The sequence below is a fragment of the Oncorhynchus nerka genome, linkage group LG7 (genome assembly GCF_034236695.1).
Source record: "Oncorhynchus nerka isolate Pitt River linkage group LG7, Oner_Uvic_2.0, whole genome shotgun sequence".
Classification (NCBI taxonomy): domain Eukaryota; kingdom Metazoa; phylum Chordata; class Actinopteri; order Salmoniformes; family Salmonidae; genus Oncorhynchus; species Oncorhynchus nerka.
In genome coordinates, this window is record NC_088402.1 from 9647228 (window position 1) to 9672717 (window position 25490).

The 25490-nt window shown below is 53.0% G+C and overlaps 1 protein-coding gene and 1 long non-coding RNA gene across 2 annotated transcripts; one reads left to right on the plus strand and one right to left on the minus strand.

Moving 5' to 3' along the window:
• LOC135572411 (uncharacterized) lies at positions 1 to 1666 on the plus strand. Its single transcript, XR_010464257.1, has 3 exons — positions 1 to 357; positions 442 to 973; positions 1190 to 1666. It is a non-coding gene; the product is annotated as an uncharacterized LOC135572411 (long non-coding RNA).
• A 722-nt stretch (positions 1667 to 2388) lies between these two features.
• On the minus strand, positions 2389 to 24332 carry LOC115124655 (probable histone deacetylase 1-B). Its single transcript, XM_065020156.1, has 14 exons — positions 24223 to 24332; positions 23222 to 23334; positions 22543 to 22660; positions 21874 to 21948; positions 19276 to 19414; positions 17279 to 17420; positions 16677 to 16769; positions 16458 to 16566; positions 10928 to 11068; positions 9802 to 9910; positions 7152 to 7282; positions 6883 to 7041; positions 5919 to 5964; positions 2389 to 5825 (listed from the first exon to the last, which is right to left on the minus strand). The coding sequence occupies exons 1-14, from the start codon at positions 24275 to 24277 to the stop codon at positions 5798 to 5800; spliced, it is 1458 nt and encodes a 485-aa protein (XP_064876228.1). The 5' UTR covers positions 24278 to 24332; the 3' UTR covers positions 2389 to 5797.
• Positions 24333 to 25490: the final 1158 nt, after the last annotated feature.

Sequence of the window (25490 nt, forward strand, 5' to 3'; positions counted from 1 at the left end):
CCCCACTAGATATGCTCTGAATCAGGAAGTGATACTCCCTCTACCCCACTAGATATGCTCTGAATCAGGAAGTGATACTCCCTCTACCCCACTAGATATGCTCTGAATCAGGAAGTGATACTCCCTCTACCCCACTAGATATGCTCTGAATCAGGAAGTGATACTCCCTCTACCCCACTAGATATGCTCTGAATCAGGAAGTGATACTCCCTCTACCCCACTAGATATGCTCTGAATCAGGAAGTGATACTCCCTCTACCTCACTAGATATGCTCTGAATCAGGAAGTGATACTCCCTCAGCAGTGTGACGTCCATTAAACAACGACGTAGAAGAGTTGTCTTTTTAATACTTAATGGTGAGTTTGTATGTGATCCTTCTCACTGTAGACAACTAAAACACAGTGTTTCTGTTTTATTAACTCGACCTCTCTCGTCTTCAGCTGTTCCAGTGGAGGAGAAGACGGTTACACTTTGACCCCCAGCTGGAGGCGTAAACTTTGACCCCCAGCTGGAGGCGTAAACAGAAGACCAGCAGCAATACATCCCTGTATCAACATCAAGTCTAACTTATCAGCTATACTCAAGAAGACTTCTACAGATGGAGATGTTTACGGAATTGTTTAAAATAGTTGGGAGGAAAGGAAGCCACAGAATAATTTGGTCATCAACAAATAGCCCAGTTCCTTTGTTTCTCACCATTCCAGAGTATTTAAACTGATTCTCCTAAATAAATGGAAATTGAGCTGCTACATGATTTGTCTGTATTATGCACAATAATCTGGCACAAATCAGACCTTCTGATTTAGTTCATTTTTAATGACTACCAAACAGTGAAAATGGTCACTAACCAGATTTCCATACCAGTGAAGTACAGGCCTGATGGTCAACTTCCCAGAGGTCGACTAAAACAGACGGGATATTTTACGTTGTGGACCTCCCACTAGGACTCAGGCTACAGGTTACGTTCAAGAGGTTTGATATATGGCTAAGGGCTGTCCTTAACCATGGTATATTGGGGGTTGGCTAAGGGCTGTCCTTAACCATAGTATATTGGGGGTTTGATATGGCTAAGGGCTGTCCTTAACCATGGTATATTGGGGGTTTGATATGGCTAAGGGCTGTCCTTAACCATGGTATATTGGGGGTTTGATATGGCTAAGGGCTGTCCTTAACCATGGTATATTGGAGGTTTGATATGGCTAAGGGCTGTCCTTAACCATGGTATATTGGGGGTTTGATATGGCTAAGGGCTGTCCTTAACCTTGGTATCCAATTTGTAAGTCGCTCTGGATAAGAGCGTCTGCTAAATGACTTAAATGTAAATGTAAATATTGGGGGTTTGATATGGCTAAGGGCTGTCCTTAACCATAGTATATTGGGGGTTTGATATGGCTAAGGGCTGTCCTTAACCATAGTATATTGGGGGTTGGCTAAGGGCTGTCCTTAACCATGGTATATTGGGGGTTTGATATGGCTAAGGGCTGTCCTTAACCATAGTATATTGGGGGTTGGCTAAGGGCTGTCCTTAACCATGGTATATTGGGGGTTTGATATGGCTAAGGGCTGTCCTTAACCATGGTATATTGGGGGTTTGATATGGCTAAGGGCTGTCCTTAACCATGGTATATTGGGGGTTGGCTAAGGGCTGTCCTTAACCATGGTATATTGGGGGTTTGATATGGCTAAGGGCTGTCCTTAAACCATGGTATATTGGGGTTTGATATGGCTAAGGGCTGTCCTTAACCATGGTATATTGGGGTTTGATATGGCTAAGGGCTGTCCTTAACCATAGTATATTGGGGGTTTGATATGGCTAAGGGCTGTCCTTAACCATGGTATATTGGGGGTTTGATATGGCTAAGGGCTGTCCTTAACCATGGTATATTGGGGGTTTGATATGGCTAAGGGCTGTCCTTAACCATGGTATATTGGGGGTTTGATATGGCTAAGGGCTGTCCTTAACCATGGTATATTGGGGGGTTTGATATGGCTAAGGGCTGTCCTTAACCATGGTATATTGGGGGTTTGATATGGCTAAGGGCTGTCCTTAACCATGGTATATATATCAAACCCCCAGAGTTGCCTTATCGTTAATGTAAACTGGGTACCAACGTAATTAGAGCCGTACAAATAAAATGGTGGGCTGTTAGCCAATCAGGATTCAGGGCTCGAACCACCCAGTTTATAATAGGAATGTCATTGAGGTGGGAGGAGTCGCTATATATTGTGACAGAACGATCAGTAGTTAAATAATGGCATGCCACTCATCACAGCTTTTTATCTGTAACATCAGTTTTATACTTGCATGGAAATGAGCTGCCAAGTTGTCTAGATAAACCAAATGATTTTATCATTTTCAAAGATCATGTTATTTAAAACACAAAAAGTACAAAGTCGATGAGAAATGTATTTTTTTTTCCTATATTAAAAACAAGTTATATGCACATTTCACAACTGAACACCCAAAACAAGCACCATATCTGTTAACCTTTACAGTAGAAAATACCAGGGGTTTAAAACGTGAGCCGGTTCCCAACGGTGTAGGCTGAAGTGGCCTCTACATGCTGATCTTGGGGTTTTTCCTTGATGGGGAAGCTGGATTGTTCCAGGGGTCATAAGTCAGGAGAATTACTTTCTAGACTGTTTTTTTTTTTTTTTGCAAACAGAATTTGACTAAAACATTGCATTACGATCACATCTTATGTGGGAATACTTGGTGTTTTTACAGTCTTTATGTCCAACAATGAATACAAATACGACAAATTCAGCCTGTCAGTTGGTGAAGCCCTGCCCTCTGTGTGACCTAATAAAGACAAGTCAACATTTTGTTAATTTTAGAAATATAAAACGAGGAAGCCAGCATGGAGCGTATCGTCAGAAACTAACCCTGGGAGAAGAGGAAGCCAGCATGGAGCGTACAGTCAGAAACTAACCCTGGGAGAAGAGGAAGCCAGCATGGAGCATATAGTCAAACTAACCCTGGGAGAAGAGGAAGCCAGCATGGAGCATATAGTCAAACTAACCCTGGGAGAAGAGGAAGCCAGCATGGAGCATATAGTCAAACTAGCCCTGGGAGAAGAGGAAGCCAGCATGGAGCGTACAGTCAGAAACTAACCCTGGGAGAAGAGGAAGCCAGCATGGAGCATATAGTCAAACTAACCCTGGGAGAAGAGGAAGCCAGCATGGAGCATATAGTCAAACTAGCCCTGGGAGAAGAGGAAGCCAGCATGGAGCGTACAGTCAGAAACTAACCCTGGGAGAAGAGGAAGCCAGCATGGAGCGTACAGTCAGAAACTAACCCTGGGAGAAGAGGAAGCCAGCATGGAGCGTACAGTCAGAAACTAACCCTGGGAGAAGAGGAAGCCAGCATGGAGCATATAGTCAAACTAACCCTGGGAGAAGAGGAAGCCAGCATGGAGCGTACAGTCAGAAACTAACCCTGGGAGAAGAGGAAGCCAGCATGGAGCGTACAGTCAGAAACTAACCCTGGGAGAAGAGGAAGCCAGCATGGAGCGTACAGTCAGAAACTAACCCTGGGAGAAGAGGAAGCCAGCATGGAGCATCAGTCAGAAACTAACCCTGGGAGAAGAGGAAGCCAGCATGGAGCATCAGTCAGAAACTAACCCTGGGAGAAGAGGAAGCCAGCATGGAGCATCAGTCAGAAACTAACCCTGGGAGAAGAGGAAGCCAGCATGGAGCGTACAGTCAAACTAACCCTGGGAGAAGAGGAAGCCAGCATGGAGCATCAGTCAGAAACTAACCCTGGGAGAAGAGGAAGCCAGCATGGAGCGTACAGTTAGAAACTAACCCTGGGAGAAGCCAGCATGGAGCGTACAGTCAGAAACTAACCCTGGGAGAAGAGGAAGCCAGCATGGAGCGTACAGTCAGAAACTAACCCTGGGAGAAGAGGAAGCCAGCATGGAGCATATAGTCAAACTAACCCTGGGAGAAGCCAACATGGAGAGGAAGTCAGAAACTAACCCTGGGAGAAGCCAACATGGAGAGGAAGTCAGAAACTAACCCTGGGAGAAGCCAACATGGAGCATATAGTCAGAAACTAACCCTGGGAGAAGCCAACATGGAGAGGAAGTCAGAAACTAACCCTGGGAGAAGCCAACATGGAGCATATAGTCAGAAACTAACCCTGGGAGAAGCCAACATGGAGAGGAAGTCAGAAACTAACCCTGGGAGAAGCCAACATGGAGCATATAGTCAGAAACTAACCCTGGGAGAAGCCAACATGGAGCATATAGTCAGAAACTAACCCTGGGAGAAGCCAACATGGAGCATATAGTCAGAAACTAACCCTGGGAGAAGCCAACATGGAGCATATAGTCAGAAACTAACCCTGGGAGAAGCCAACATGGAGCATATAGTCAGAAACTAACCCTGGGAGAAGCCAACATGGAGAGTACAGTCAGAAACTAACCCTGGGAGAAGCCAACATGGAGAGGAAGTCAGAAACTAACCCTGGGAGAAGCCAACATGGAGCATATAGTCAGAAACTAACCCTGGGAGAAGCCAACATGGAGAGGAAGTCAGAAACTAACCCTGGGAGAAGCCAACATGGAGAGGAAGTCAGAAACTAACCCTGGGAGAAGCCAACATGGAGAGGAAGTCAGAAACTAACCCTGGGAGAAGCCAACATGGAGCATATAGTCAGAAACTAACCCTGGGAGAAGCCAACATGGAGCATATAGTCAGAAACTAACCCTGGGAGAAGCCAACATGGAGCATATAGTCAGAAACTAACCCTGGGAGAAGCCAACATGGAGCATATAGTCAGAAACTAACCCTGGGAGAAGCCAACATGGAGCATATAGTCAGAAACTAACCCTGGGAGAAGTAAAACACAACATATGTTGTAAAAAAATAAATAAATCTATGATTTAAAATAACTTCGAGCTGGTGACTATTGTTCAACGGGGAATGTTTGCAGTGGATTCCTTTTCAACTCTTCATCTGGACTGATCTGAGAACTGTGAAAGCAGTATGGCCTCAGTCTTATCAGGGGGATTTGCTTTCACCAAGTTACCTCGGGTCAGTGAAGAGAGCGGAAATAAGGTAGGAATTCAATCCAAGCCCTGTTAGAGCAGCGCACTAGACGGCCGACAACACAGTAAAGGCATTTCCCCCTGACGTTAACCGTCTGTACAACATCAGCTCAAGCTGACATGATGACTCCTTGCTGTCCCCAGTCCACCTGGCCGTGCTGCTGCTCCAGTTTCAACTGTTCTGCCTGCAATTTATTATTATTTGACCATGCGAACATCTTGGCCATGTTCTGTTATAATCTCCACCCGATACAGCCAGAAGAGGACTGGCCACCCCACATAGCCTGGTTTCATCCTAGGTTTTGGCCTTTCTAGGGAGTTTTTCTTAGCCATCGTGCTTCTACACCTGCATTGCTTGCTGTTTGGGGTTTTAGGCTGGGTTTTCTGTACAGCACTGATGTACGAAGGGCTATATAAATACATTTGATTTGAAGTGACCTTACGTCTGTTATAGAGCAGTGTGCACGACAGCACACCTTGGATTGAATCCCAACCAGCCTTTTCTAGACTATTGAAATGGGACCCTACTGCTTCAGATCCTCAGGCTCCATAACTAAACACATGGTAGAAACAACAACATTTAAATAGGTGGTAGAGACATGAGTATTTCAACACTGACACAGGCTAAAACATTTAACTGTTTGAGGAAATACTAAAACTGTGTTGAGAGAATAAATTTACAGTCCATTTCGATTGATTAGATTCACAACTGGAAGCTCCTGTTTATCTGCTGCTCCCCACTTCAGGACGTCTTCGTTTCCTCTGTTGGCCTGGAGGTGAAATGAACAAACGCTAGTTGACTGGGCTTAGACCGGATCAGTTACATTTAAAGTCGAGTGTTGTGTTGTGGTTACGAGACTCACTCTGTTGTGTCCATCTTCTCCTCTGTCTCTTTCTCCTCTTTCACATCTGAGGAAAACAGAACATGTCAGTGTGGTGTCATGTCCAGCGTCCCGGGGCCAGTCATCATGTCCAGCGTCCCGGGGCCAGTCAGTGTGTTGTCATGTTCAGCGTCCCGGGGCCAGTCAGTGTGGTGTCATGTCCAGCGTCCCGGGGCCAGTCATCATGTCCAGCGTCCCGGGGCCAGTCAGTGTGTTGTCATGTCCAGCGTCCCGGGGCCAGTCAGTGTGGTGTCATGTCCAGCGTCCCGGGGCCAGTCATCATGTCCAGCGTCCCGGGGCCAGTCAGTGTGTCGTCATGTCCAGGGCCAGTCAGTGTGTCGTCATGTCCCGGGCCAGTCAGTGTGTCGTCATGTCCCGGGGCCAGTCAGTGTGTCGTCATGTCCCGGGGCCAGTCAGTGTGTCGTCATGTCCCGGGGCCAGTCAGTGTGTCGTCATGTCCCGGGGCCAGTCAGTGTGTCGTCATGTCCCGGGGCCAGTCAGTGTGTCGTCATGTCCCGGGGCCAGTCAGTGTGTCGTCATATCCAGGGCCAGTCAGTGTGTCGTCATGTCCCGGGGCCAGTCAGTGTGTCGTCATGTCCAGCGTCCCGGGGCCAGTCAGTGTGTCGTCATGTCCAGGGCCAGTCAGTGTGTCGTCATGTCCAGCGTCCCGGGGCCAGTCAGCGTGTCGTCATGTCCCGGGGCCAGTCAGTGTGTCGTCATGTCCAGCGTCCCGGGGCCAGTCAGCGTGTCGTCATGTCCAGGGCCAGTCAGTGTGTCGTCATGTCCAGCGTCCCGGGGCCAGTCAGCGTGTCGTCATGTCCAGGGCCAGTCAGTGTGTTGTCATGTCCAGCGTCCCGGGGCCAGTCAGTGTGTTGTCATGTCCAGGGCCAGTCAGTGTGTCGTCATGTCCAGCGTCCCGGGGCCAGTCAGTGTGTTAGTCGTTTACCTTTCTTCTCCTCCGCCTCCTTCTCTTTCTCCTCCTCAGTCTTGACTCGTTTGGTCTTCTTGTGGTTGGCAGCGTTCCTCCTTCCCCCTCCTCCCTGTCCCTCATCCTCAGAGTCAGAGAACTCCTCTTCACAGGCTATCCTCTTATCATGGGCCCGAACTATACAGGAACACACACGCAGTTCAATAAGAGATGGATAACACGCGGTGAGACAGTACTCTTGTTGGAGGAGCTAGTGTGTGTGTGTGTGTGTGTGTGTGTGTACTTACTGGAGATGCGTTTGTCAGGGCTCTCGTCCTCCTCATCTCCAGAGTCCGGGTGTGGAGCGTCTTCTGGGATGGCCTGCATCTGAACCCCCGGGGCGTGGGGCAGCATGCGCAGGTTCTCAAACAACCTCTGTCTGGGGAGGGAGAGAGATGCTTAGTATGTATTATAGAACACCTACTCATTCAAGGGTTTTTCTTTATTTTTTTACTATCTACATTGTAGAATTATTTGACCTATTTAACTAGGCAAGTCAGTTAAGAACAAATTCTTATTTTCAATGACGGCCTAGGAACAGTGGGTTAACTGCCTGTTCAGGGGCAGAACGACAGATTTGTACCTTGTCAGCTGGGGGTTTGAACTTGCAACCTTCCGGTTACTAGTCCAACGCTCTAACCACTAGGCTACGCTGCCGCCCCTACACTCTAACCAAAAGGCTACGCTGCCGTCCCTACACTCTAACTAGGCTACCCTGCCGCCTCTACACTCTAACCACTAGGCTAACCTGCCGTCCCTACACTCTAACCACTAGGCTACCCTGCCGACCCTACACTCTAACCACTAGGCTACCCTGCCGACCCTACACTCTAACCACTAGGGTACATGCCATCCCTACACTCTAACCACTAGGCTACGCTGCCACCCCTACACTCTAACCACTAGGCTACGCTGCCACCCCTACACTCTAACCACTAGGCTACGCTGCCGTCCCTACACTCTAACTAGGCTACCCTGCCGCCTCTACACTCTAACCACTAGGCTACCCTGCCGACCCTACACTCTAACCACTAGGCTACCCTGCCGACCCTACACTCTAACCACTAGGGTACATGCCATCCCTACACTCTAACCACTAGGCTACGCTGCCACCCCTACACTCTAACCACTAGGCTACCTGCCACCCCTACACTCTAACCACTAGGGTACCCTGCCACCCCTACACTCTAACCACTAGGCTACCTGCCGTCCCTACACTCTAACCACTAGGCTACCCTGCCGACCCTACACTCTAACCACTAGGGTACATGCCGTCCCTACACTCTAACCACTAGGCTACCCTGCCGCCTCTACACTCTAACCACTAGGCTATCCTGCCACCCCTACACTCTAACCACTAGGCTACCCTGCCGTCCCTACACTCTAACCACTAGGCTACCCTGCCTCCCCCTCTAACCACTAGGGTACCTGCCGTCCCTACACTCTAACCACTAGGCTACCCTGCCGCCCCCCTCTAACCACTAGGGTACCTGCCGTCCCTACACTCTAACCACTAGGCTACCTGCCGTCCCTACACTCTAACCACTAGGCTACCTGCCGTCCCTACACTCTAACCACTAGGCTACCTGCAGTCCCTACACTCTAACCACTAGGCTACCTGCCGTCCCTACACTCTAACCACTAGGCTACCCTGCCTCCCCCCTCTAACCACTAGGGTACATGCCGTCCCTACACTCTAACCACTAGGCTACCTGCCGTCCCTACACTCTAACCACTAGGCTACCCTGCCTCCCCCCTCTAACCACTAGGCTACCTGCCGTCCCTACACTCTAACCACTAGGCTACCCTGCCGCCCCCCTCTAACCACTAGGGTACCTGCCGTCCCTACACTCTAACCACTAGGCTACCTGCCGTCCCTACACTCTAACCACTAGGCTACCTGCCGTCCCTACACTCTAACCACTAGGGTACCCTGCCACCCCTACACTCTAACCACTAGGCTACCTGCAGTCCCTACACTCTAACCACTAGGCTACCTGCCGTCCCTACACTCTAACCACTAGGCTACCCTGCCTCCCCCCTCTAACCACTAGGGTACATGCCGTCCCTACACTCTAACCACTAGGCTACCTGCCGTCCCTACACTCTAACCACTAGGCTACCCTGCCTCCCCCCTCTAACCACTAGGCTACCTGCCGTCCCTACACTCTAACCACTAGGCTACCCTGCCTCCCCCCTCTAACCACTAGGCTACCTGCCGTCCCTACACTCTAACCACTAGGCTACCCTGCCTCCCCTCTAACCACTAGGGTACCTGCCGTCCCTACACTCTAACCACTAGGCTACCCTGCCACCCCCCTCTAACCACTAGGGTACCTGCCGTCCCTACACTCTAACCACTAGGCTACCTGCCGTCCCTACACTCTAACCACTAGGCTACCTGCCGTCCCTACACTCTAACCACTAGGCTACCCTGCCTCCCCCTCTAACCACTAGGGTACCTGCCGTCCCTACACTCTAGGCTACCTGCCGTCCCTACACTCTAACCACTAGGCTACCCTGCCGCCCCCCTCTAACCACTAGGCTACCTGCCTCCCCCTCTAACCACTAGGCTACCTGCCGTCCCTACACTCTAACCACTAGGCTACCCTGCCGCCCCCCTCTAACCACTAGGCTACCCGCCGTCCCTACACTCTAACCACTAGGCTACCCTGCCTCCCCCCTCTAACCACTAGGGTACCTGCCGTCCCTACACTCTAACCACTAGGCTACCCTGCCTCCCCCCTCTAACCACTAGGGTACCTGCCGTCCCTACACTCTAACCACTAGGCTACCCTGCCTCCCCGGCATGTGTGTAGTAGACACCATAAAGCCCGGCACCACATTTTCCCCAACAGAAACCCCGCTGTGCGAGAGCGCAGTCTGTCTGTAACTCACTTGATCTTCTCCAGGTAATCATTGGTGTTCTGGTTGGTCATGTTAGACGGGCTGATGTGGAGCTTGAAGTCAGGACCAAAGTATTCAAAGTAGTCGTTGTAAGGAAGCTCTGATTGGACGAGAGACCGAGAATTCATTATAAAGTCAAAAGTGAAGCAGCGAGAATGAGATCTTACGCTGATGCGTAATGGTAGACCGAGATGTGTGTGTGTGTGTGTACCGTTAGGTATAGTGTGTGTGTGTGTGTACCGTTAGGTATAGTGTGTGTGTGTGTGTACCGTTAGGTATAGTGTGTGTGTGTGTGTGTACCGTTAGGTATAGTGTGTGTGTGTGTGTGTGTGTGTGTGTACCGTTAGGTATAGTGTGTGTGTGTGTACCGTTAGGTATAGTGTGTGTGTGTGTGTGTGTGTGTACCGTTAGGTATAGTGTGTGTGTGTGTACCGTTAGGTATAGTGTGTGTGTGTGTACCGTTAGGTATAGTGTGTGTGTGTGTACCGTTAGGTATAGTGTGTGTGTACCGTTAGGTATAGTGTGTGTGTACCGTTACGTATAGTGTGTGTGTGTGTGTACCGTTAGGTATAGTGTGTGTGTGTGTGTGTGTACCGTTAGGTATAGTGTGTGTGTGTGTGTACCGTTAGGTATAGTGTGTGTGTGTGTGTACCGTTAGGTATAGTGTGTGTGTGTATGTACCGTTAGGTATAGTGTGTGTGTGTGTGTGTGTGTGTACCGTTAGGTATAGTGTGTGTGTGTACCGTTAGGTATAGTGTGTGTGTGTACCGTTAGGTATAGTGTGTGTGTGTGTGTGTACCGTTAGGTATAGTGTGTGTGTACCGTTAGGTATAGTGTGTGTACCGTTAGGTATAGTGTGTGTGTACTGTCAGGTATAGTGTGTGTGTGTGTACCGTCAGGTATAGTGTGTGTGTGTACCGTTAGGTATAGTGTGTGTACCGTTAGGTATAGTGTGTGTGTACCGTTAGGTATAGTGTGTGTGTACCGTTAGGTATAGTGTGTGTACCGTTAGGTATAGTGTGTGTACCGTTAGGTATAGTGTGTGTGTGTGTGTGTGTGTGTGTGTGTGTGTGTGTGTGTGTGTGTGTGTACCGTTAGGTATAGTGTGTGTGTGTACCGTTAGGTATGATGCTGTCCAGAGCCACGGCGGTCTCGTAGGTCCAGCAGCGGGCCACGTTACGGATGGTATAACCTCCACCTCCCAACATCAACATAGGCAGGTTGAAACTCTTTATGTACTCAACACACTTAGCATGACCTGAAACACAGCGTCAGGGGTTCAACGTTCCAAAACTTTATTGTCCGTTTTTCTGGAATGGAAATGTCTTCACATGCATGTGGCGCAGGTCTGCCGAGAGAACGCCTGGCTGGCAGGCAGACCGACAGAACGGCAGGCTGGCAGGCAGGCAGACCGACCGAACGCCTGGCTGGCAGGCAGGCAGACTGGCTGGCAGGCTGGCTGGCAGGCAGGCAGACCGACCGCCTGGCTGGCAGGCAGACCGAACAGCAGGCAGGCAGGCAGACCGAACGGCTGGCAGGCAGGCAGACTGAACTCCTGGCAGGCAGGCCGAACGCCTGGCTGGCAGGCAGGCAGACCGAACTCCTGGCTGGCAGGCAGGCAGACCGGCTGGCAGGCAGGCAGGCAGGCAGGCAGGCAGGCAGACCGAACGCCCGGCTGGCAGGCAGGCAGGCAGACCGAAGGCCCGGCTGGCAGGCAGGCAGGCAGACCGAAGGCCCGGCTGGCAGGCAGGCAGGCAGACCGAAGGCCTGGCTGGCAGGCAGGCAGGCAGACCGAAGGCCTGGCTGGCAGGCAGGCAGGCAGGCAGACCGAAGGCCTGGCTGGCTGGCAGGCAGACCGACAGAACACCTGGCTGGCAGGCAGGCAGACCGAACGCCTGGCTGGCAGGCAGGCAGACCGGCAGACCGACAGAACGCCTGGCTGGCAGGCAGGCAGGCAGGCAGACCGACAGAACGCCTGGCTGGCAGGCAGGCAGGCAGACCGACAGAACGCCTGGCTGGCAGGCAGACCGACAGAACGCCTGGCTGGCAGGCAGGCAGGCAGACCGACAGAACGGCTGGCTGGCAGGCAGACCAACCGACAGAACGGCTGGCTGGCAGGCAGGCAGACCGAACGCCTGGCTGGCAGGCAGGCAGACCGACAGAACGCCTGGCTGGCAGGCAGACCGACAGAAAGCCTGGCTGGCAGGCAGACCGACAGAAAGCCTGGCTGGCAGGCAGACCGACAGAACGCCTGGCTGGCAGGCAGACCGACAGAACGCCTGGCTGGCAGGCAGACCGACCGAACGCCTGGCTGGCAGGCAGACCGACCGAACGCCTGGCTGGCAGGCCGACCGAACGCCTGGCAGGCAGGCAGACCGACCGAACGCCTGGCAGGCAGGCAGACCGACCGAACGCCTGGCAGGCAGGCAGACCGACCGAACGCCTGGCAGGCAGGCAGACCGACCGAACGCCTGGCTGGCAGGCAGGCAGACCGAACGCCTGGTTGGCAGGCAGGCAGACCGAACAGCAGGCAGGCAGGCAGACCGAACGGCTGGCAGGCAGGCAGACCGAACTCCTGGCAGGCAGGCCGAACGCCTGGCTGGCAGGCAGGCAGACCGAACTCCTGGCTGGCAGGCAGGCAGACCGGCTGGCAGGCAGGCAGGCAGGCAGACCGAACGCCCGGCTGGCAGGCAGGCAGGCAGACCGAACGCCCGGCTGGCAGGCAGGCAGGCAGACCGAAGGCCCGGCTGGCAGGCAGGCAGGCAGACCGAAGGCCCGGCTGGCAGGCAGGCAGGCAGACCGAAGGCCTGGCTGGCAGGCAGGCAGGCAGACCGAAGGCCTGGCTGGCAGGCAGGCAGGCAGGCAGACCGAAGGCCTGGCTGGCAGGCAGGCAGGCAGACCGAAGGCCTGGCTGGCTGGCAGGCAGACCGACAGAACACCTGGCTGGCAGGCAGGCAGGCAGACCGAACGCCTGGCTGGCAGGCAGGCAGGCAGACCGACAGAACGCCTGGCTGGCAGGCAGGCAGGCAGACCGACAGAACGCCTGGCTGGCAGGCAGGCAGGCAGACCGACAGAACGCCTGGCTGGCAGGCAGGCAGGCAGACCGACAGAACGCCTGGCTGGCAGGCAGACCGACAGAACGCCTGGCTGGCAGGCAGGCAGGCAGGCAGACCGACAGAACGGCTGGCTGGCAGGCAGACCGACCGACAGAACGGCTGGCTGGCAGGCAGGCAGACCGAACGCCTGGCTGGCAGGCAGGCAGACCGACAGAACGCCTGGCTGGCAGGCAGACCGACAGAAAGCCTGGCTGGCAGGCAGACCGACAGAAAGCCTGGCTGGCAGGCAGACCGACAGAAAGCCTGGCTGGCAGGCAGACCGACAGAACACCTGGCTGGCAGGCAGACCGACAGAACGCCTGGCTGGCAGGCAGACCGACCGAACGCCTGGCTGGCAGGCAGACCGACCGAACGCCTGGCTGGCAGGCCGACCGAACGCCTGGCAGGCAGGCAGACCGACCGAACGCCTGGCAGGCAGGCAGACCGACCGAACGCCTGGCTGGCAGGCAGACCGACCGAACGACAGAACGCCTGGCTGGCAGGCAGGCAGACCGACAGAAAGCCTGGCTGGCAGGCAGACCGACCGACAGAAAGCCTGGCTGGCAGGCAGACCGACCGAAAGCCTGGCTGGCAGGCAGACCGACCGACAGAAAGCCTGGCTGGCAGGCAGACCGACCGACAGAAAGCCTGGCTGGCAGGCAGACCGACCGACAGAAAGCCTGGCTGGCAGGCAGACCGACCGACAGAAAGCCTGGCTGGCAGGCAGACCGACCGACAGAAAGCCTGGCTGGCAGGCAGACCGACCGACAGAAAGCCTGGCTGGCAGGCAGACCGACCGACAGAAAGACTGGCTGGCAGGCAGACCGACCGACAGAAAGCCTGGCTGGCTGGCAGGCAGACCGACAGAAAGCCTGGCTGGCTGGCAGGCAGACCGACAGAACGCCTGGCTGGCAGGCAGGCAGACCGACAGAACGCCTGGCTGGCAGGCAGACCGACCGACAGAACGCCTGGCTGGCAGGCAGACCGACCGACAGAACGCCTGGCTGGCAGGCAGACCGACCGACAGAACGCCTGGCTGGCAGGCAGGCAGACCGACAGAAAGCCTGGCTGGCAGGCAGGCAGACCGACAGAAAGCCTGGCTGGCAGACAGGCAGACCGACAGAAAGCCTGGCTGGCAGGCAGGCAGACCGACAGAAAGCCTGGCTGGCAGGCAGGCAGACCGACAGAAAGCCTGGCTGGCAGGCAGGCAGACCGACAGAAAGCCTGGCTGGCAGGCAGGCAGACCGACAGAAAGCCTGGCTGGCAGGCAGGCAGACCGACAGAAAGCCTGGCTGGCAGGCAGGCAGACCGACAGAACGCCTGGCTGGCAGGCAGACCGACCGAACGCCTGGCAGACCGACAGAACACCTGGCTGGCAGGCAGACCGACCGAACGCCTGGCAGGCAGGCAGACCGACCGAACGCCTGGCTGGCAGGCAGACAGAACGCCTGGCTGGCAGGCAGGCAGGCAGACCGACAGAACGCCTGGCTGGCAGGCAGGCAGGCAGACCGACAGAACGGCTGGCTGGCTGGCAGGCAGACCGACAGAACGCCTGGCTGGCAGGCAGGCAGGCAGGCAGACCGACAGAACGGCTGGCTGGCAGGCAGACCGACCGACAGAACGGCTGGCTGGCAGGCAGGCAGACCGAACGCCTGGCTGGCAGGCAGGCAGACCGACAGAATGCCTGGCTGGCAGGCAGACCGACAGAAAGCCTGGCTGGCAGGCAGACCGACAGAAAGCCTGGCTGGCAGGCAGACCGACAGAAAGCCTGGCTGGCAGGCAGACCGACAGAACGCCTGGCTGGCAGGCAGACCGACAGAACGCCTGGCTGGCAGGCAGACCGACAGAACGCCTGGCTGGCAGGCAGACCGACAGAACGCCTGGCTGGCAGGCAGACCGACAGAACGCCTGGCTGGCAGGCAGACCGACCGAACGCCTGGCTGGCAGGCAGGCAGACAGAACGCCTGGCTGGCAGGCAGACCGACCGAACGACAGAACGCCTGGCTGGCAGGCAGGCAGACCGAACGCCTGGTTGGCAGGCAGGCAGACCGACAGAAAGCCTGGCTGGCAGGCAGACCGACCGACAGAAAGCCTGGCTGGCAGGCAGACCGACCGACAGAAAGCCTGGCTGGCAGGCAGACCGACCGACAGAAAGCCTGGCTGGCAGGCAGACCGACCGACAGAAAGCCTGGCTGGCAGACAGGCAGACCGACAGAAAGCCTGGCTGGCAGGCAGGCAGACCGACCGAACGCCTGGCTGGCAGGCAGGCAGACCGACAGAAAGCCTGGCTGGCAGGCAGGCAGACCGACAGAAAGCCTGGCTGGCAGGCAGGCAGACCGACAGAAAGCCTGGCTGGCAGGCAGGCAGACCGACAGAACGCCTGGCTGGCAGGCAGACCGACCGAACGCCTGGTTGGCAGGCAGGCAGACCGAACGCCTGGCTGGCAGGCAGACCGACAGAACGCCTGGCTGGCAGGCAGACCGACAGAACGCCTGGCTGGCAGGCAGACCGACAGAACGCCTGGCAGGCTGGCAGGCAGACCGACAGAACGCCTGGCAGGCTGGCAGGCAGACCGACAGAACGCCTGGCAGGCTGGCAGGCAGACCGACAGAACGCCTGGCTGGCAGGCAGACCGACAGAACGCCTGGCTGGCAGGCAGACCGACAGAAAGCCTGGCTGGCAGGCAGACCGACAGAAAGCCTGGCTGGCAGGCAGACCGACAGAAAGCCTGGCTGGCAGGCAGGCAGACCGACAGAACGCCTGGCTGGCTGGCAGGCAGGCAGACCGACAGAACGCCTGGCTGGCAGGCAGACCGACAGAACGCCTGGCAGGCAGACCGACAGAACGCCTGGCTGGCAGGCAGACCGACCGACAGAACGCCTGGCTGGCAGGCAGACCGACCGAACGCCTGGCTGGCAGGCAGACCGACCGACAGAACGCCTGGCTGGCAGGCAGACCGACCGAACGCCTGGCAGGCAGGCAGACCGACAGAACGCCTGGCTGGCAGGCAGACCGACCGAACGCCTGGCTGGCAGGCAGACCGACAGAACGCCTGGCAGGCAGGCAGACCGACAGAACGCCTGGCTGGCAGGCCGACAGAACGCCTGGCTGGCAGGCAGACCGACCGACCGACAGAACGCCTGGCAGGCAGGCAGACCGACAGAACGCCTGGCTGGCAGGCAGACCGACAGAACGCCTGGCTGGCAGGCAGACCGACAGAACGCCTGGCTGGCAGGCAGACCGACAGAACGCCTGGCTGGCAGGCAGACCGACCGAACGCCTGGCTGGCTGGCAGGCAGACCGACCGAACGCCTGGCTGGCTGGCAGGCAGACCGACCGAACGCCTGGCAGGCAGACCGACCGAACGGCTGGCAGGCAGACCGACCGAACACCTGGCAGGCAGGCAGAACGCCTGGCAGACAGACAGTATACTAAACAAGCCTACACATCAATACCAACACCGTTAGAGCAGGATCATTAAAACTACATTATTCCATACTCTTACTGTAACGCCACCTGAAAACACAAACTGTTGAGTAAAATGTGTGTTACCTTTGATGGTGAGGTTGAAACAGCCCAGTCTGTCTCCTGAGAGAGAGTCGGCTCCACACTGTAGCAAGACTGCACTGGGTTGGAACATCTCCATCACTTTAGCCATCACCTAGCAACACACACACACACATTGATTACAACAACAACAACGTTACCTTTTGTGTGTGTATGGAACCAAAACACTGAATGCCTTGCAGTGAAAAGCAGCAGGAGACTCACAGGTTTGAAGATGGCTTCGTAAGACTCATCGTCGATGCCGTCTCTGAGAGGGTAGTTAACAGCATAGTACTTCCCCTTCCCTGCTCCAATGTCCTACACACACACACACACCGTATTGTACATTCTGGAGTACAGAAACGACTCAAATATAGGCAGACAATACAACACTCTGAAGGGGGAAGTGTAACCACACACAGAGGAACACACTGAAATCTACTGTGCTTATTTCTGACCCCCCCCCAGCACACACACTCACCCTCAGGTCTCCGGTACCAGAGGACACACACACTCACCCTCAGGTCTCCGGTACCAGAGGACACACACACTCACCCTCAGGTCTCCGGTACCAGAGGACACACACACTCACCCTCAGGTCTCCGGTACCAGAGGACACACACACACACACACACACACACACACACACACACACACAGGTCTCCGGTACCAGAGGACACACACACACACACACACTCACCCTCAGGTCTCCGGTACCAGAGGACACACACACACACACACACACACACACACTCAGGTCTCCGGTACCAGAGGACACACACACACACTCAGGTCTCCGGTACCAGAGGACACACACACACACTCACCCTCAGGTCTCCGGTGCCAGGGAAGTATTCTCCATACTTGTGGAAGGAGGCCGTCATGACCCGGTCTGTGGTGAAGAAAGCCTCTTCCACTCCGTCTCCATGGTGAATGTCGATGTCTATGTACAACACCCTCTGGTGGTACCTGACAGGACAGACAACTCATTACACACCGATAGGTTCTGACCGCTAACCTTTACAATATGGTTAAATCATCAGGTGTCCTAGGGAAAGGAGAAGGGTCACGGTCAGGTTGTCTACACCAGAAGTGAATGGTTCACTGTAGGGGGAACGTCTACACCAGAAGAGAATGGTTCGCTGTAGGGGGAACGTCTACACCAGAAGAGAATGGTTCGCTGTAGGGGGAACGTCTACATCAGAAGAGAATGGTTCGCTGTAGGGGGAACGTCTACATCAGAAGAGAATGGTTCGCTGTAGGAGGAACGTCTACAGGTTGTCTACACCAGAAGAGAATGGTTCGCTGTAGGGGGAACGTCTACATCAGAAGTGAATGGTTCGCTGTAGGAGGAACGTCTACAGGTTGTCTACACCAGAAGAGAATGGTTCGCTGTAGGGGGAACGTCTACATCAGAAGTGAATGGTTCGCTGTAGGAGGAACGTCTACAGGTTGTCTACACCAGAAGAGAATGGTTCGCTGTAGGGGGAACGTCTACATCAGAAGTGAATGGTTCGCTGTAGGAGGAACGTCTACAGGTTGTCTACACCAGAAGAGAATGGTTCGCTGTAGGGGGAACGTCTACATCAGAAGAGAATGGTTCGCTGTAGGAGGAACGTCTACAGGTTGTCTACACCAGAAGAGAATGGTTCGCTGTAGGAGGAACGTCTACAGGTTGTCTACACCAGAAGAGAATGGTTCGCTGTAGGGGGAACGTCTACATCAGAAGAGAATGGTTCGCTGTAGGGGGAACGTCTACATCAGAAGAGAATGGTTCGCTGTAGGGGTAACGTCTACATCAGAAGTGAATGGTTCACTGTAGGGGGAACGTCTACACCAGAAGAGAATGGTTCGCTGTAGGGGGAACGTCTACAGGTTGTCTACACCACTTAATTTCCTGCCTAGCAACAGAGCTGTAGTGTTCAAAGGGAAGGAGACTGAGTAGTACACCAGAGGGAAGGAGTAGTACACCAGAGGGAAGGAGTAGTACACCAGAGGGAAGGAGACGGAGTAGTACACCAGAGGGAAGGAGACGGAGTAGTACACCAGAGGGAAGGAGACGGAGTAGTACACCAGAGGGAAGGAGACTGAGTAGTACACCAGAGGGAAGGAGAGGGAGTAGTACACCAGAGGGAAGGAGAGGGAGTAGTACACCAGAGGGAAGGAGACGGAGTAGTACACCAGAGGGAAGGAGACTGAGTAGTACACCAGAGGGAAGGAGACGGAGTAGTACACCAGAGGGAAGGAGACGGAGTAGTACACACTGCTGAGAACACGTCTTTGTCTGTTCAGTCGTCTGACAGACGCCAATAAACTCAGTTCATTTTTAGAACCGATAATTACAATATCTAGATGATGTTAATACCTGATAGATGAGTGGATTTAATTGTCTGTCCTGTGTTCCTCATCAGAGCCAGAAGACTATTCATTTCAACAACACACACACACACACCATGACCAGCTAAGGACACTTCAACATTCTGTGTCTTTCCCCAGAAGTGAAAGACGGAAGACAAGAAGACAGCCCAACGGGGGGCGGTCGGGTGAGGTGGCCCAACGGGTGAGGTGGCCCAACGGGGGGGTTCAGGTGGCCCAACGGGTGTGGTGGCCCAACCGGGGGGTTGAGGTGGCCCAACGGGTGAGGTGGCCCAACAGGGGGTTGAGGTGGCCCAACGGGTGAGGTGGCCCAACGAGGGGGTTCAGGTGGCCCAACGGGTGTGGTGGCCCAACGGGTGAGGTGGCCCAACAGGGGGGGGGGTTGAGGTGGCCCAACGGGTGAGGTGGCCCAACGAGGGGGGGTGAGGTGGCCACACAGGGCTCTTACTTGAGCAGTTCCAGGATGGCGAGGACGATGTCGTTGACGTAGCAGAACCCAGAGGCCTCAGACTTCTTGGCATGATGGAGTCCTCCGGCCCAGTTGATGGCGATGTCCGTCTGCTGCTTGTTCAGCTTCACTGCCCCCGCTACACACAGAGGGAGGACAGAGACAGTCGACAAGGAGAGAGAGGACAGAGACAGTCGACAAGGAGAGAGAGGACAGAGACAGTCGACAAGGAGAGAGAGGACAGAGACAGTCGATAAGGAGCGAGGACAGAGACGGTCGATAAGGAGCGAGGACAGAGACGGTCAATAAGGAGCGAGGACAGAGACAGTCAATAAGGAGCAAGGACAGAGAGTCAATAAGGAGCGAGAGAGAGGACAGAGACAGTCAATAAGGAGAGAGGACAGAGACAGTCAATAAGGAGAGAGGACAGAGACAGTCAATAAGGAGAGAGGACAGAGACAGTCAATAAGGAGCGAGAGAGGACAGAGAGTCAATAAGGAGCGAGGACAGAGACAGTCAATAAGGAGCGAGGACAGAGACAGTCAATAAGGAGCGAGGACAGAGACAGTCAATAAGGAGCGAGAGAGAGGACAGAGACAGTCAATAAGGAGCGAGGACAGAGACGGTCAATAAGGAGAGAGGACAGAGACGGTCAATAAGGAGCGAGGACAGAGACAGTCAATAAGGAGCGAGGACAGAGACAGTCAATAAGGAGCGAGAGAGAGGACAGAGACAGTCAATAAGGAGCGAGAGAGAGGACAGAGACAGTCAATAAGGAGCGAGAGAGAGGACAGAGACAGTCAATAAGGAGCGAGAGAGAGGACAGAGACAGTCAATAAGGAGCGAGTGGACAGAGACAGTCAATAAGGAGAGAGGACAGAGACAGTCAATAAGGAGCGAGAGAGGACAGAGACAGTCAATAAGGAGCGAGGACAGAGACAGTCAATAAGGAGCGAGGACAGAGACAGTCAATAAGGAGCGAGGACAGAGACAGTCAATAAGGAGCGAGGACAGAGACAGTCAATAAGGAGCGAGAGAGAGGACAGAGACAGTCAATAAGGAGCGAGAGAGAGGACAGAGACAGTCAATAAGGAGCGAGAGAGAGGACAGAGACAGTCAATAAGGAGCGAGAGAGAGGACAGAGACAGTCAATAAGGAGCGAGAGAGAGGACAGAGACAGTCAATAAGGAGCGAGAGAGAGGACAGAGACAGTCAATAAGGAGCGAGTGGACAGAGACAGTCAATAAGGAGCGAGAGGACAGAGACAGTCAATAAGGAGCGAGAGGACAGAGACAGTCAATAAGGAGCGAGAGGACAGAGACAGTCAATAAGGAGCGAGTGGACAGAGACAGTCAATAAGGAGCGAGAGGACAGAGACAGTCAATAAGGAGCGAGAGGACAGAGACAGTCAATAAGGAGCGAGTGGACAGAGACAGTCAATAAGGAGCGAGTGGACAGAGACAGTCAATAAGGAGCGAGGACAGAGACAGTCAATAAGGAGCGAGGACAGAGACAGTCAATAAAGAGCGAGGACAGAGACAGTCAATAAGGAGCGAGGACAGAGACAGTCAATAAGGAGCGAGGACAGAGACAGTCAATAAGGAGCGAGAGAGAGGACAGAGACAGTCAATAAGGAGCGAGAGAGAGGACAGAGACAGTCAATAAGGAGCGAGAGAGAGGACAGAGACAGTCAATAAGGAGCGAGAGAGAGGACAGAGACAGTCAATAAGGAGCGAGAGAGAGGACAGAGACAGTCAATAAGGAGCGAGAGAGAGGACAGAGACAGTCAATAAGGAGCGAGAGAGAGGACAGAGACAGTCAATAAGGAGCGAGTGGACAGAGACAGTCAATAAGGAGCGAGAGGACAGAGACAGTCAATAAGGAGCGAGAGGACAGAGACAGTCAATAAGGAGCGAGTGGACAGAGACAGTCAATAAGGAGCGAGTGGACAGAGACAGTCAATAAGGAGCGAGTGGACAGAGACAGTCAATAAGGAGCGAGTGGACAGAGACAGTCAATAAGGAGCGAGGACAGAGACAGTCAATAAGGAGCGAGTGGACAGAGACAGTCAATAAGGAGCGAGGACAGAGACAGTCAATAAAGAGCGAGGACAGAGACAGTCAATAAGGAGCGAGGACAGAGACAGTCAATAAGGAGCGAGAGGACAGAGGATAGGAGCGAGAGAGAGGACAGTCAATAAGGAGCGAGTGGACAGAGACAGTCAATAAGGAGCGAGAGGACAGAGACAGTCAATAAGGAGCGAGAGGACAGAGACAGTCAATAAGGAGCGAGTGGACAGAGACAGTCAATAAGGAGCGAGTGGACAGAGACAGTCAATAAGGAGCGAGTGGACAGAGACAGTCAATAAGGAGCGATTGGACAGAGACAGTCAATAAGGAGCGAGTGGACAGAGACAGTCAATAAGGAGCGAGTGGACGGAGACAGTCAATAAGGAGCGAGCGAGAGGACAGAGACAGGCAATAAGGAGCGAGAGAGAGGACAGTCAATAAGGAGCGAGAGAGAGGACAGTCAATAAGGAGCGAGCGAGAGGACAGAGACAGTCAATAAGGAGCGAGACAAACTGGAGATGAGACTTACCGACAGAGCCTCCCGTTGAGAGCTGACAGAACTCAAACAGGCCGTCAAACACTGGGCAGTCCTCTCCTACATTAACTGTTAAGAGAACAGCAAGGATAGAAGACATTCATTTGAGATGTGTGATTGAATCCTGCACATTTGTTCCAATGCATTAAAGCACTACCTAAACAGATGAGTGTGTGGAGTACAGTCTAAAGCCCATTACAGCACTACCTAAACAGATGTGTGGAGAACAGTCTGAAGCCCATTACAGCACTACCTAAACAGATGAGTGTGTGGAGTACAGTCTGAAGCCCATTAAAGCACTACCTAAACAGATGTGTGGAGAACAGTCTAAAGCCCATTAAAGCACTACCTAAACAGATGAGTGTGGAGTACAGTCTGAAGCCCATTAAAGCACTACCTAAACAGATGTGAGTGTGGAGTACAGTCTAAAGCCCATTAAAGCACTACCTAAACAGATGTGTGGAGAACAGTCTAAAGCCCATTAAAGCACTACCTAAACAGATGAGTGTGGAGTACAGTCTGAAGCCCATATGAAGATGTATGGCAAACAAGTTATTAAAACGTATGGCAAACTTTGGTTTTGGGGTGAACTATCCCTTTAAATAACACATAGGGCCGCCCCACCTAAACAATGCTAGGGGGAAAACACTGTCTGCTACTCACATCTCTGCATCTGTTTGCTGTGCTCTGACATGTTGTCTGGCCGGATGGAACGCAGGAACTTGATGTAATCGTCACTGTGGTACTTGGTCATCTCCTCTCCACTGGCCTTGTGGGGTCTCTAGGAGGTCAGAGGAAATCAAAAGGGCTGAAAAAAAGAAGGTGGAAAACACCACCATTTCCTGGTTGCTAAAAAATGGTCACCTAATTTCATCTGATATTATCAATAACCCAAAATATATGGAATGTCAGAAAACGTATTGTCCACAACTATCCATCTGGGTCTTTATAAGTCTGTAGGACTTTGGAACAGCTCAACTATACAGAAAGTTACTTTGGACCTGTAGTGTAGAAGTGTGTTGAAGAATTAGGAGTCCACTCGTATCAGCCTATCCCCGGCCCAACCCTAACTGCGCTGGGCCAATTGTGCTCCCAATCACCACCGGTTATGATACAGCCTGGAATCGAACCAGGGTCTGTAGTGATGCCTCTAGCACTGAGATGCAGTGCCTTAGACCGCTGCGTCATCCTCTATAGACCCATCTCTTGGCCACGTACTGAAAAGTAACGCTTTGGCTTATTTGATGTTTTAGGATTATTTTTTAATGTGTGCATCACTAATTAGGAAGTTTGTATATTTATTTTTTTAAGTGTATAAACCCCCTGTAGCTGCTGTGCTTACATATATCTCCATCTTCCTGTACAGTCCATAGTTGAGCAGGAGGTTGTGGGTCATTCGGATCCTGTGGGGTTTCATGGGATGACCCTGGCCATAGTAATAATTACCTACGTCGCCTGGGGAGAGGAAATATGACGTTTAGACAAACTACCGAAACAACATTTCCTTCCACCTAGCCCCCAGAGATAAGGTATGTAACTGTGTTCTTTAACATTTGTCATTTTAGCTTTATGCGTTTATCCAGAGCGACTTACAGGGTCAATAAAAGACACCGGACCGACTGTTCACCTGGTCGACTCTGGGATTCGAACGAGCAACCTTTCTATTACGGTCTCTCCCAGGCTCTTACCGGTCGATTTAAAATGCCGGCTTTTGTTCCAGGCTATAGCACTATCACGCCTGAATCACACATGCAAGCCTGGTAGCTACACAGCACGAAACACAAATTATAACAGTTATCAAATGGGCAGCCTCTGAAAAGTGATCTGAATCTACAGGCTCAACCCCCCTCACACACACACACACAGTGACCTATACAACACCGATAGCTACATGATAACCCCACTTTACTAAACAAATGGTGTAGATAAATATGAAGAGGCAATTTGTGATTCAAAGACACTCAATTCCTAACCATCTCTTCGTTATTAGGCTAGTTGTCGCAAATTTTTAAATAAGCATCAACTTGCTAGCAAGCTAGATATCGGCAATTTAGCTCATTTGGGGAAAAAATAATAAAAACGACCATTCAAGTTGCTTTGGCTAGCTCACCCCAAAAAAACGTATTCCTAACTAGGTTAACCAGGCTGACTAACTTAGCTAGCGAGCGAACCACTCTGCGGCTACAGTAACGTTAGCATGCTAGCAGCTAACTCACCTACGGCACTTCAACGTGGATCAACAGCAAAAATATACTTTTTTTATCGAGCACCAAATCCTTCGCCGATACAATCAATAATATTGCAGACAAGACACACACTAAGCTACATAACATTAAATCTTACCATCATAATAATAGCAAACTTTCTTCTTTGTTCCTCCTGCAGACGACAGCGCCATTTTACTGTAATTAACAGGGGCACCGTTCTTTGTGCCCCACACGGGATCATTTTTTACACCACGGTCTCGTCCAATCACCCGAAGGCGTTGTTTGTGAAGGATGTACACTAGTTTCTGTCTGTTCACTGGTCTGTGATGGCAAGTTATGTGCTTCTAACAAGTCGACAATATATATATGTTGAATAAATAAATCCTTATATAAATTCCTCATATTGCTGTATGATGAACGCCAATTTTTCCAACATACACTGCAAGACTAAGGATCTTGCACACAATCGATACATTCCTGTACAATGATCTTGCACAATATTGTTTCTCTCACATTGAGCTGTATATTGAAGTGCATCGGCAAAAAGGATGGATGTTGATGATTGTCTGCTACAGGAACCTTCATACGTCATTTTCAAAAGTCCAACTTTTAGCCACCAGATGGGTCCATTGTACTACAATAAGCTAGTCTGCTCAGCTTTGCACGTGTTTGTTGCTTATATTTCTAGAGTTTCAAACTATAGTCCTACCATCTCTGGCACTATACCTGTCTGAACAACAGCACACCTGTCTGCTACCCCACCCTTCTTAAAGGGGCAGTTCAGTATCTGTGCTGAAATCGTCCTGGCACACATAAATGGTCTGCTGTGTTTGTCAGGAACTCAGTCTGGGTCTCAGTCTGGGTCTCAGTCTGGGTCTCAGTCAGGAACTCAGTCTGGGTCTCAGTCAGGAACTCAGTCTGGGTCTCAGTCAGGGTCTCAGTCAGGAACTCAGTCTGGGTCTCAGTCAGGAACTCAGTCTGGGTCTCAGTCTGGGTCTCAGTCAGGGTCTCAGTCAGGAACTCAGTCTGGGTCTCAGTCTGGGTCTCAGTCAGGGTCTCAGTCAGGAACTCAGTCAGGAACTCAGTCTGGGTCTCAGTCTGGGTCTCAGTCAGGAACTCAGTCAGGAACTCAGTCTGGGTCTCAGTCAGGGTCTCAGTCAGGGTCTCAGTCAGGAACTCAGTCAGGAACTCAGTCTGGGTCTCAGTCAGGAACTCAGTCAGGAACTCAGTCTGGGTCTCAGTCTGGGTCTCAGTCAGGGTCTCAGTCAGGAACTCAGTCAGGAACTCAGTCTGGGTCTCAGTCAGGGTCTCAGTCAGGAACTCAGTCAGGAACTCAGTCTGGGTCTCAGTCTGGGTCTCAGTCAGGAACTCAGTCTGGGTCTCAGTCTGGGTCTCAGTCAGGAA

Bases quoted from the DNA above. Each gene is read 5' to 3' on its own strand.
- LOC115124655 (XM_065020156.1), bottom strand. From the start codon at position 24,277: ATGGCGCTGTCGTCTGCAGGAGGAACAAAGAAGAAAGTTTGCTATTAT. The intron at 17,421-19,275 runs GTAAGAGCCCTG...CTGTCCTGTCAG, and splicing joins GCCATCCTGGAACTGCTCAA to GTACCACCAGAGGGTGTTGT. The intron at 16,567-16,676 runs GTGAGTCTCCTG...GTGTGTTGCTAG, and splicing joins ACGAAGCCATCTTCAAACCT to GTGATGGCTAAAGTGATGGA.